This window comes from Talpa europaea (assembly GCF_964194135.1).
Source record: "Talpa europaea genome assembly, chromosome: 4".
In the NCBI taxonomy this organism is placed as follows: Eukaryota; Metazoa; Chordata; class Mammalia; order Eulipotyphla; family Talpidae; genus Talpa; species Talpa europaea.
The window spans coordinates 26,440,197-26,453,523 of NC_140070.1; the positions used below are offsets into that span (position 1 = coordinate 26,440,197).

At 35.1% G+C, this 13,327-nt stretch overlaps 1 protein-coding gene across 1 annotated transcript in view; it reads left to right on the top strand.

The window, feature by feature from the left end:
- The window catches only part of LEKR1 (leucine, glutamate and lysine rich 1), a gene marked incomplete at both ends in the record, with an annotated part of 130,130 nt that overhangs the window by 96,203 nt on the left and 20,600 nt on the right, over positions 1 to 13,327 (top strand). Inside the window, one exon of the mRNA XM_084232578.1 lies at positions 5,335 to 5,428. Within this exon, the coding sequence (XP_084088704.1) occupies positions 5,335 to 5,428 (94 nt within the window). The remainder of the gene's footprint in view (positions 1 to 5,334; positions 5,429 to 13,327) is intronic.

Sequence of the window (13,327 nt, forward strand, 5' to 3'; positions counted from 1 at the left end):
GAAGCAAAATGCCATGAGTTCTGTTACATCATGGTAATGTGACTTGGTATAAAATGAATAGGCCTTGGCATTAGGCAAACACAGGTTTAAATTTTAATTTGACCAGTGTGTCAAGTTTGAACACTTTATATAGTGACTTTAAGCTCATTTTGTCATCTGTAGAATGGGCATGTGAGTAGAAGCTATAGTTCTCTTCTTGTGAAGATGAAAGCATCTATATGCCCAGTAGGTTTTAGATGACCAGAAAGTATTAGTTTTCTTTCTTTCTTTCTTTCTTTTTTAGGTTGCTAACTTTAAGCATCATAGCTTATTAATTTGTATACCCTGAACTGGTGATGTAGATAGTCAATAAATGCCAATTGCTTTCAGTACTGTCTGCTTTACTCTCGGAGTTGGAAAGATGAGGCTGTGGAGTGATTCCACTTGGATGCTTGCCTACTAGTTTAAAGCATTATAAAATGAAGTGTTCTAAACAATAACATATTCAAATAACAAACCTCATCAGGTTCTTCCCCAAACCTTACCTCCTCTCTGATTTCCTACCCATCAAAAGCTCTCAGAACAGAGGGGAAAGTCTTATGCCACAGACTTAGAGCTTTTAACAGAGGCAGGCATTGTGGCAAAATCAAAATGATCTCTTTGATTGACAGTGTGAAGACACTCTAAAAGCACAACTTGTGAAATAGAATTTAAGCTGTCGTTTGGCGTTACGGTTTGACATTTGTTTGCAGTGATGTTTTTAAGTACAATTAAGGGAATCTAGAGTTTTGCACATGTATAAGAAAGTCGATTCTCATTTTCTTTTTGGTCTAAGAATTTAAAAGTTCAAGTTTTTTAAGTAAATACTCATAACTCCTTCTAGATCCTAATTTGCCTATTGTGCCAACTCCTCAAATGTTATTTTTATTAAAAAAAAAAAAAACATCTGGTGCAATTGCAGGGTAGACCTACAGATAGCCACACCTCCCTCTCCTCTGTGAAAAGGGCAGCAGCACAGCACACTGCAGGGAGCCAGCGCTGCCTGTGTGAATCATGTCACCTCAGTCTTTAAACACTCAGGATCTTTGTTTCTTCAAAAAATGAGGGGATTGCATTTACATATTTCCAAAGAACAGCAAAAAAGAACCACCGTTTCCCCAGAGACTAAAACCATGCCTGACACATAGTAGGCACTCAGTAAATATGTATTGAGTGGATGGATGCATGGGAAATTGCATGGGAATGAGCTTAATCTCCATCAAACCACCTAACCCAAGATTTAAATTTCCAGACCCAGAAAGCTTCTCCACTTGCCGAAAAGCAGAGCTAGGAGTTCAATTAAAACTGGATTCTAATAATAATCTTCATTGGGTCCTTAGTGAAATTTAAATTTGGGACCTAAATCTGTGTTGTTTCCTACAAATCTGAAACATCACAGTCTCTAGAACTGATTTTAAAGGAGACATTGGTTTATTTGTATGATATTCAAGATGGACTACATATTTGCTGCTTTTCATAACATGGAAAAATGTGGGCTATGTTTCTAACAATGAATGTGTTATTTATTTTTATTCCTCTAGGTTTCTAACAAAAAGACTCACTAGAGTTCCTTTCTGATTTCTTTCCTACAAGATTGCTTTTTCTTTATAAATGTCCTAGGCTGGTTTTGTTTTACTAGGCAATGTGAAGCCTTTCCATGGTGCACTATATTAAGCACAGTTTTTACTTTTTGGAATCAGGACAATCTTTTCACACTTATAATCATCTCTGTGCACATTGCTCAGTGCCCGTTCCCTGCTAGTTAAAGACAGTAGGTGTCGGTAACACTGTGTATAATTATTCTGTCTGCCTTGTCCCATTGAAGACTCACACTGACGAGTTCTTAAGTCAGGAACAGAGGCTCAGCAGGAGTCAGAGATATGAAAGTCCATCTCATCTCTCTCGCCATAATACCGAGCAAAATTACCATCACAGACACAAGTTCACAATTTTTATAACGGTTCACTGAAAACTCCTTAGGCTTTGTGGGAAGGTCATGAGGAGCTTCATAATTCTTTGAAAATTCAGGGATGAGTTATCACTACATTAACACTGTTTGAACCTCGACTATTGTATTTTAGTTTCTATAATCTATTGGACTTTCACAGTTTTTGTTCTAATAGAATACAGGTAACAGTGGTGTTTTGTACTGGGTCTACCAGAGGGATATATATATGAAATAGATTCTGCTTTTGGTGGTATCAAAAGCATAACTTCCTTCAGGGAAGCTGACATAAAGGCATTGCATATATTCAGAGCCATCCATCTTAGAGGAAAGGCAACTTCTAATATACTCACAGGCACCCATCTGGAAATGCTCATTGGAATTTTCTAATCAGTAAGACCTCTTTTCAAATAAGACTCCTGGATTCATAAATAAAGTGCATCAAATTGCCAGGGCTCTGATTTCTGGTCATTTCTAGCAAATACTTATTTGCATGTCCATTCTGTGACTGGCATTTTTGAAAATCAGGTGAAGTGTCACTTTTCCCCCATTGACTGCTCCTCTTTATTTGATTAAGCTTACTATTATAAGATTCTAATCTTATACCTGAACCATGTAATATCACTTGAAAGTAGGCCATTGTACTAATTTCCTATTGCTGCTAAATAAATTGCCACAGGCTTCATAGTTTAAAACACACAAATTTCTTGCCTTACCTTTCTGGAAGTCGGAAGTCCAAATGAGTGGTCAAGGACTAAAATAAGGATCATCCACTGAGTTTTTCATTTCAACTATTATATTTTCCATTTCTTTCAAGTTTGATTTGCCTCTTTTTAAAATTTCATTAGTTATTGAAGTCAAGCTTTTATTTACTTGAACATATGAAACATCCTTATTTTATATTTGTATCTGAAAAGTCAGTATCTTTAGAATTTGTGAGTTTGATTATGCTGTCATTTGTTCATTCCTCCTTTTAGGGGATTTTTACAAATTATGGCTCTATGATTTTTAAATTGTTACCTCATAGGTCTTGAATCTTTACTTGCAGGGATACTTAGAGTCTGGGAGTTAATTTAGGCATCTGGGAGTAAATTTAACCTATTGCCACCTTAAGATGTCTTCTGCACAAGAAGTTTTAGACACTCAGCTGGTATGAATGCAGGATTCAAACTTACAGTAGGGCAGGGAGGTTCATGTTTTCACCTTTACCTGGCACCAAAATTCAAAATAGGTAGTTTCCATTTTGTTCCTTGACAAAACATGCTATTTGTATTTTAAACAGACTGAATGACTTTCATATACACACACACCCAGCACTCTAGGGTGCAGCTTTATGAATTTCCTCTTAGACTCTCCCCTTCTCTCCTGACTCCTGTGCCCTTTGTGGCTGTGACATGTAAAACTCATGTGCATCAAGTGCAGGAGGAACCTTCCAAGGGAGAGTGGGCTTCAGTGCTCTATTTCTTGTCGGGCGCTTCCTTTCTCTTCATCTTTTTATTTTTAATTTTTACTTTGGAACAATTTTAGATTCACAGGACAGCTGTAAGGACAGTGCAGAGTTTAAGTTTCCATTCGGTCCATCTTCATAACCATGGGACATCTGTAAGAACTAAGAAATTAATGTTGGTTTAATTCAATGAACTAGCCTACAAACTTTACTCAGATTTCACTAACATTCCATTGATATCCATTTTCTGTTCTTTATTTTTGTATTTGGCAATATTTCTTTTTCTGTTCCTTCACTTGACTTTTGTTCTCTGCATCTTCCTCAATTTTTGTCAGATTTACTGAATTTTAATTTTACTTATTTCAGTAGGAAAGTTGTTAAATTACCTAATCCAACACTGCTAGAGAAGAGAGTCTGAATTTTTCTTTCTTTCTATCAATGTTCTTCAAATGATGTTTGCAATCCTGGTTACCAAGTCAAATGTGTTTCCCCATGTTTGTGTTCTTAAAAATTTCTAGCCTAAAAATGTAGGTGCTATTTTTCATAGTAAAAAAATTTTTAATAATGCTTTGTGAGTAACACTAGAATTAGCTCAAGAGATAGATTAAGAGTTTATTATAATACTGTGGATGGGAAATAAACTCAAGAGCCTAATGAGACCAGTGGTATCTATGAAAGAAGGGAGAAAGTAGTTTGAGGCACATTGGAAAAAATGTGTTATTGAGTGGGTATGTTATCACAAGAAGGAGGAGCCAGAGACGACTGAATGTGATTTCAGGAGATAATGGTGGAAATTTTTTTTTTGGTTTTGTGGGATCTTTGGTATGGGTAGATCTTTAGAGTGGAGATTTCCAACAGCAGTAATAAATGGAAGTCTCAAGTTTGAAAAAAGGGGTCAGAGCTAAAAGGAAGAAAGTTAGAATGGAAAACAAAGACTAGAAAGAAGAATAAGCAAAGGGGAAAAATCACCTACATAGAAAATAAGAAGTGTCATGGTGATTGTAGAAAAGGGAAGAAATCCTGGTGGACAAGAATGTGTTATCACTACTAGTGCTATTCAGTGAACACCTGAAATCCCTTCTATTCCATCCAAAGAATCACAAACTAAGTGTAGGAACCATTTATGTGGATTAAAATGTTCTTTGTGTTTTCTTTTCACTTTCTAATATGTTTTATCACTATATCACATGCCTGGCATTACCTGCTACTTTATTTTGTTTGTTTCTATCCATATTTTAGACAAATCTAACAGAAACAGCTATACTAACGTATTGATTTTATGGAATAGCCCAATGTAGTTCCCTCTTTTTAAGAAACAAAATATTGTCCAGTGTTAGATTTTAGTCATACATTTGAACTATAATATGTAACATTTTTTTAAAAGATTTTATTATTTATTTATGCATGCAAGAACTGGGGTACAGGCCAGAGATGCGGGGGGTGAGAGGATCCATAAGAGACAGTGTAGGGAACAGAACACGCAGATTGACTGAAACAGGGAGGGGAGCAGCAGGCAAGACAGGAGAGGTCTGCCTTGCCATGTGGGTTACTCCCTGGCCGGCCTGGGATCGAACTTGTTTGCAAAGGCTGCGTATTGCTTCATAGTGCGGTGCATAATACCTTGCTCCACCAGAGAGGCCCACATTTGAACTATAATATGTAACATTTTATTATATCCTGGACTCCACATGTTATTTCAAGCAAAAATAATAACATTACCTATTGAGCAAATATTAGATGTGAGAAAATACTTTCTATACAATATTTGTAAATTGCTTTCAACAGTTAAAATGGTATCTAACAGCAGTGGTTATATTGCTAAAGGGAATAAGTTGTGAAATAATATTCTCTACCGCCAGGAACTGAAATATAGGAACAGTGTTAGGGTGAGTCTTGACTCATTTGTTGGGCTTATGGTTTTCAGGGAATTGATGCTAATTTCACATCAGAAAAGCATTGAGCAGCTGCAGGAAACCCTTAGACAGAAGCTGCTGAGCGATGATAACTGGAGGGAGAAGGTAATGAAAATGTGGCTTTTTTCAGCCTGTGTATGACTTGCTTTTTAATGATTCTGTCTATTAGCCAGTGACTATCCCAGGTAGATTTCTTTACTTTTCTGCATACTTTTGATTCCTTCAGGAATTTCCTGTACCAAACATACTTATTATGTGTGTCTTTTCTAAAATATTAGACAATGGGAAAAATAGTGTAAAAAGAATTTTAATGTCTTGTAAAATTAGGATAGCCCTCAGTTTTCACACAAGCATAAATTTTACTTTTAAATATTTATCCTTTTTCCCATTAAATAATAGAAACTTCATTTTGCCATAGTCTTAAAAGCATGAAATATTTATTCTTACAATGTTTCTGTTTCCAAGAAGATAATATAAGGGAACGGAAAATAACAAAATTATTTAGCTATGAACTTTAGAGATATTTCCCTCACAAAGTAAAAGGCTATGTATTTTTAAGGCAGACAATGCCCATTTATTGTACTTAGAACAAAAGATTTACAGAAAAAGTAAAATTTCCCCTCTTTAAAAAAGTCAACACTCTTCTGCCTTCAAGGTATAGGGTATTAAGAAGCTTTTATTAAGAATATGTATTTAGCCCACTTTCATTTACAAAGAATTGTTTGTATAGAATAGTAAAAAAAGTGCATTAATTTTTGACTTGGACTTTTTAATATTTTTCAAAGTTTCAGCAATGAATATGTATTACTTTCTAATTATAAAGAATAAAAATATTTTAAAATTGTTAGCCCCCCCCATCTCAGGCCATTAGCAGCTCTACTCATTGAGGAAACAGCCATCTCCCTGCCAGAGACTCCACTGCTCCTTGATTGGACCCTGGGCCCTGTCCTGCAATGGCCTTCCCAGGTCCTCTTCCTCTGCTGGTGCTGACTCAGGTCAAATCTGAATTTGTCACTTTCACTTCTAGTCTTCAACCAGCTAGCCATACTCAGCCAACACTGTTCTCTAAATCAACCTCTTTCCCTGTCTCTCGGAGACATCATCTTCAGGTTATAACAAAAATGATCATCATCCCAACAATCTCATAACAGCAACAGTTCCATAAATTTTTTTTAGGTGACTTTGTTGTTGTTGTTTCTCACAGACTTTTCTTCCCCCTTCATTAAAGCCCACATTTTAAAAAGTCTTTCTAATATTTTTAGCCTCATTCTGCTAAATTGACTTGTCAATTCTCTTTCACTTCCCCCATCCTTATCAATTCATATTTAAAAATTCTAAAAGATGAGCAGTTTAACTACTGTTCCAAAAAAGAAAGTGAATTAAAACAGTTTTTTTCCCAACCCATTCAATGAACAGAATAGTTTTTGTACTGTGGTGAAGTTCTAGTGAAATAGTCTTTTATACTTACTCTTTATGACACTGAAAATTATAGTAACCTTTAGGAGATCAATTTGATGGTACTATTTGAAGAAATATGATAAACTTCCCATCTTTTGACTCAAATTTCACTGATGGAATTAATGTAGATAGGGATTCATTGATCATTCCCTCCCTTCAAGCTCCTGAGCTCCTTTCAGACTGATAGACCATCCCTGCCTTTCATGTAAAAGTTCCTCATCTCCAGGTTCGCACCCCACTAAGGGGTTTCAGGTACAGTCCACTGGAGAAGAGCCCTGGTATTCATGATCCACTGTGCTCCCCGCTGCTACTCACTGTGCTGTCTGTCCCCTGGCACTCACACCGGGAGGAGACCAAGTCAGTGTTAGCTCTGACCATGTAAGAGCGTTGCGTTCTTGCTGTGTGTTGGTGAGTTAATTTGATGATGAAGATAGACCTATGTAAGATTCTCTAAGTTCTTACTAAGACCCTAATAACTTTCTAATAAATCATCTCATAAATGTATTTTGGCATTTATAACTTTCTGTCATATAAACAGACATTTCATTTTGTTGAGAAGATATGACTTGTAGTTAATAAATGCTATCCTGGGCCTCCCCTGGTGGCACGGCGGTTGAGCACTGGGTTGCGAGGCTGCCTGCAGCCTCTGCAGTGCCAGTTCGATCCCTGGCCACCAGCGAGGGTCCTACAAAAAATAACTAACTAACTAACTAACTAACTAATTAACTAAATGCTATCCTTTTGCTTAGCAATAAATCAAGATCCAGGCCAGTAAAGCTAAAGGAATGATAATTATGTCTTGGCTTTGTTCACTATTGAGACTATGAATAAAAAGTTCCCTAAATGTCCTCTCATGAGAAAGGAAAATCGCTAATATGACATTGTCATCTCTTTTCTTGGGTCACTGTGCCTTTGTGTAGGAATGAAATGTTCCCTTTACAAATATATAATACACATATTAGAATAAAGTTCATAACTTAATGCTTTTAACATTCAAAAAAGTAGATAGCAATTTGTGCCTGGGCTTAATTATTTTAGAGTATATAAAAAACACATAATAGAATTAACAGTTGCTATGCGACAAAAACAGCACATTTTAAAATAACTCTGTATTTACTAATTGTCATGGATTTTTGTTTATTCCAAGTATTGCTTTGATCTGAAAAAAGGAAATTAATGTGTATTAAAATTTGTTCCAAATGCCCAATGTTATTACTACCCAGTAAAAGTTTTGTAAATTAAAAAAAATCTCCTATAGTGAGACTGCTTACAATAGTGATAGTCATCTATTGACTATCAGTTTTTGTGTCTTAAAGTCCAACCAAAAAAATAATATTCATAGATTATTACCAAGCTATCATATTTAGGAACATTTTAGAATTGCAATATCAGCCTGATTTAAAATAATATGTACAGCTTTTAAAAACCAGAAGTTAGAACAAACAAATGAAACCTTACTTTCTGAATGAGTAACTGGATTTATAATGCATATACAAGGGGGAAAGTTTATAATTTATAATGCATATACAAGGGGGAAAGTTTACTTCAAGAAATAGTCAATTCCATATTGAAGAGAGGCCAGAAAAAACCCTCAAATTCTTCTTCATAATGGAAGGTCAATGGCCTAATAGTTCCTAAAGTATTTTAGTGTACCTTAAGTAAAATTAACTTGTAAAATACAAAACTTGAGAGGGATGAAGTAGTTATTTACAAAATTATCAGTTTTCATTTATGTATACTAAATGTATGACCAAAAAGAATATTGAAGGCATCCCTTTTAAAATTATGCCATATAATTTCTGAAATATGAATTAATCATAAAATTTTTTATTTCAAATTTAAACTCTTAATGGAGATTCTTTTTATCTATATTATTAATATTTACTATGTACCAGGCCTTGTGCTGAATGCTTTCCATAAGTGTAATTTTAATCATCATAATATTACTAGTCCATTTGCAGATAGAATAAGCTAAAGTAGTCCATTTGCCAGTTTTGTGTAGCTCGAAAGTGAGAACTCATATGAAACTTAAAAAAAAAGGAAAAGGAAATACCCCAAAACTTCCACATTTGACCTGGATGGACTAACAGGGACCAAATTTATCTTCCCGAGCAACTAAAATATTGACTAAATGACAGAAAACAGTGGATTTAACATTCAGACAATGAAGGACAGTGGTTCTTGGAGATAACAAAGAGAGCCTTTATGATATGCTAACTAACTGCTTTAAAAGAAATTTGAGGCCATGGCACAGAGTCCAGGATAAAGTGAAGTTGGGCAGTTTCTCTGAGTTAAGCAGATCTTGGTCTGAAAATCCTGGGAGATCAGTGGCTAGAATTCACGAGAGAGAGATTCACCAAGCATGCTGGAGAGCTATAAAGTTCCCATGAATTGTGATAGGTTCACATATGAGAAAACTACCCAAAGTCAGGACAAATTCATATGAAAGGATTAGAAAGAAGATTATCATTACCTACACAAGGTCAGTAATGGTACTTGTTCCTACCAGCCATACTAAAAAACTGTAATTTGAGGGCCCTAAGTGGTCTCAGTAAGGTCTTACATTAGTATTAGTAATAAGAAATAATTTACTCTAGTCTAAATACCGACCTAGTCCTGCCTAACAAATTTTAAAAGGAGGACCTAAAAAAAAAATCAAGGTAATTCTAATAAGCATAACCGCACCCCAAAAAAGAGGTCAAGAATATTCATAGAAGAGCCTCCAATCCTGAGTTCTAGTGAAGAAGGAACATTTGGCTCTTGGTTCTTTCTGTGCCCTCTGCCTGGCTCTATTCCCAGGGAATAGAGTGGAACTTGGGCTAAGGGGAGGGTAAGTGAATAATATGTTTAACCCCAAAAGACCCTGACTTCAGGATTTACAATAATTTTGTTTTTACAAGTTTGACCTTAGATGTGGTTTATAAGTGAACAGAACATTCTGGGGGGAAAAGCATATTTTTCATAAGAATACAAAAGTATCCAGCATCTAACGCATGGTAAAACTCATAATGTCTGGTAGCCAGTCAAAAACCTCATGCATGGCATTTGAAAGTTGGTAAGAGAGCAGATTGTTTGTATCACAAGAAAAAATATTTTGTAATTATGTATGATGACAGATATTAATTGGACTTGTGATAATCATTTTACAATATATATATGTCATTGTACACCTGAAACTAATATAAACTTATATATATCAGTTATCTCTCAATAAAGAAGAAGGAAGAGAAGGAAGGGATAATTACTATGCTTGGGAGAAAAGGAAAATAGAATTCATAATAAGAAGAAAAATCAATGAATTAAAGTGCTTGCTTCGGCAGCACATATACTAAAAAATCAATGAATTAAAAACTGACACAGAAAGGCATAGATATTAGAATTAGCAGACAACGACATTAAAACTGTTATGATAGCTGTACTCCATATGTCCAAAAATTAGATGAAAAATAATTGACCCAGATAAGAAGAGATTTGGAAGAAATTCTAGGGATGAAAACTAGAATGTATGAGATTAAAAAATATCATGGATGGTATTAATTACAGAATAGACATTCCAGAAGAAAAGTATAGTGAACTTCACTATATATGAAAATATGATAAGACATGGCAATAGAAACCATCCAAATAAAACAAAATGGAGAAGAGACTCAAAAACAAAAAATAACCTGTCAGTGAGCCATGACACAAACTCAAGTGGCCTAATGCATGTATAATTGGAACTTCTGAAGGTGAAGCAAAAGAAAGAGGGACAGAAAAAATACTCGACGACATAATGGCTGAAAAAAAATTTAAATTTAATGAAAACTATAGACTCACAGATTCAAGAGGCTCAAAAAAATCTCACATCAGGTATTATAATTCAATTGCTCAAAAACAGTAATAAAAGGAAAATGTTAAAAGCAACCAGAGAATAAAAAAACATATATTGAAGAACAAGGGTCAGGATGATAGCCAATTTTTCATCAGAAATGGCAAGCCAGAAAACATTAGGACTGAAAGTGCTAAAAAATGTAGGGAGGCAGAGGAGGGCTGGAAGCTTCTGATCTAGAATTCTATACAAAGTGAAAATATCAAATAAAAGAGTGAAATAAAAACTGTTTTCAAAAATTGAAAACCTTTTGAAAACAATGTGTCACCAGCAGAGCCCCACAAAAAATCAGATATTAAAGCAAAGAAATGTTGAAAGTTCTTTAGTCACAAGAAAAATTACATGACATAAAAATACATATCTACACAAAGGTACAATGTATAAATATATGAAGTTTTATGTTCAAATTTCTTTTAAATATAATTTTATTTTTTTAAAGATTTTATTTTTATTTATTTATACAAGCACTGGGTACAGTCAGAAGTGCAGGAGGGTGAGAGAATTCACCAGAGCCAGAGCGGGGAGCAGAACAGGCAGATTGATGAAATACACTGCTGAGGGGAGCAGCGGGTGGCAGGAGAGGTTTGCACGCCATGTGGGACCCTCACAGGTGGCCAGGGATCAAACCGGCGCTGCAGAAGCTGTGGGCAGCTTCTCAACCCAGTGCTCAACCACTGAGCCACCAGGGGAGGCCCCTAAATATAATTTTATTTTAAACAAAAATATTAACATTCTAATACAAGATTTACATTATGTAGAAGCAAAATATATGGCAACAATAACACTGTAGCTAGGAAGGGAGAAATAGGAATATAATGTTATGAGATTCTTATAGAATATATGAAGTAATGTCATTCGAAAGTCGACTGGATTAAGATCTATTCTGTAAGCCCTACAGGAACCACAAAGATAAGAAAACAAAGAGCTACAGCTAATAAGTTAGCAAAGGAAATAAAATTAAATTAAAAAAGACTCAACCCAAGTAAAACAACCCAATCCAAAAGAGGAAAAAGATGACATGGGCCAAGTAGAAAACACATAGCAAGATAAATTTAAAGCACAGCATATTGATAATTACATTAAATGTCAATGTTTTAAACCAGGGACCAGCAATCTTTTTTTGTAAAGGACCATTAGTAAATAGTTTTGGTTTTGAGGGATGTATATTCTCTAGCACAACTCAACTCTCCCACTGTAACTTAAAAGTAGCCATGGACAAGTGCAAATGAGTGGGTATGGCTGAATTTAGTCTCTGTACCAATTCATCAAGCCCTGGTCTAAATAACCCCATGAAAAAGCAGAGATTGTCATGTTGGATTAAAATGCAAATCTCTGCCATATGCTGCCTATGATGCACTTTAAAGATAAAAATAACCTAAAAGTAAATGATGGAAAAAGATTTGCTATAACACAAATCAAAAGATAGCCAGAGTAGCAACATTACTATCAGACAAAGTAGATATTAAAGCAAAGAAATCAGAATATTTAGAATACTACCAAGGATAAAGAAGGTAATTTCATAATAATAAAGGGATCAGTTTATAAAATCCTAAATGTTTATCCACCTATTAACAAAGCTTAAAAATACACTAAGTAAAAACTGATAGAACTATCAGGAGAAGTAGATAAATTCACAATTGGAGTCAACAATGTCAATAACCCTCTCTCAATAATTGATAAAAAAAACTATCCAGAGAATCAGTAAGGATATATACTATGGAAAATAACACAACAATTTCCTTTTAGGTGATATATTAAACAACAGCTTTAACAATCATAAACTAATGATATTTATAGAATTCTCCATTTAACAGTCGAATACACATTCTTCTCAAGCACACACAGCACACTTACTGATATAGACCATAGTCTGGGCATTTAAGTCTCAATATATTTAAAAGAATTCAAGTCATGCAAAGATTTTCCCTGACCACAATGGACTTAAGTTAGAATCCATTCAAAGAAAGTTATCTAGAAAAATTCCCCAATATTTAGAAACTGAAGTCCATGCCCTCAACTATGTACATAGATGTGTGAGGAGACTAGCTGCATGGAAAAACTAAGCAGCTGAGCTGCCTAGTCCCCAGAAACAACTGTTTATATACACCTTTAATAGTATGAAGTGGCTCTACGATCTTGGTGAAGATGCTTAACTTCTCTGTGCCTGTTTTTACATAGTGGGATTAATAAATGATTAGTAGAGAATTATCTGTTCCTCCCAGAGTAGCTGTAAGAATTAACTGATTTAATATATGAAAAGTGTCCTGTGCCTTATTCCTTGAGCTTCAGTTAGGTACTCAGGGAACATTCTCTTCTTCTGCCTCAGTTTACACAGTTCTTGGCAGGATTTCTCTGTAACCCACATATTCTCACTCTAACATTCATTTTTTAATGCAAATTCTATGTGAATTATCAACACCTTTTATAATAAATATCAGTGACTAAATCAGAAATAATTTGAAGTATTAGTTTTTGTTTTGTTTTGTTTTAAAGATATATTTCTTTATACAAGCACTGGGTACAGTCAGAAGTGCGGGAGGGTTAGAGAATTCACCAGAGCCAGAGCGGGGAGCAGAACAGGTAGAAGGACAGAAGTACACTGCTGAGGGGAGCAGCGGGCGGCAGGAGAGGTCTACGTGCCATGTGGGACCCTCGCCGTCAGGCAGGGATCGAACTGG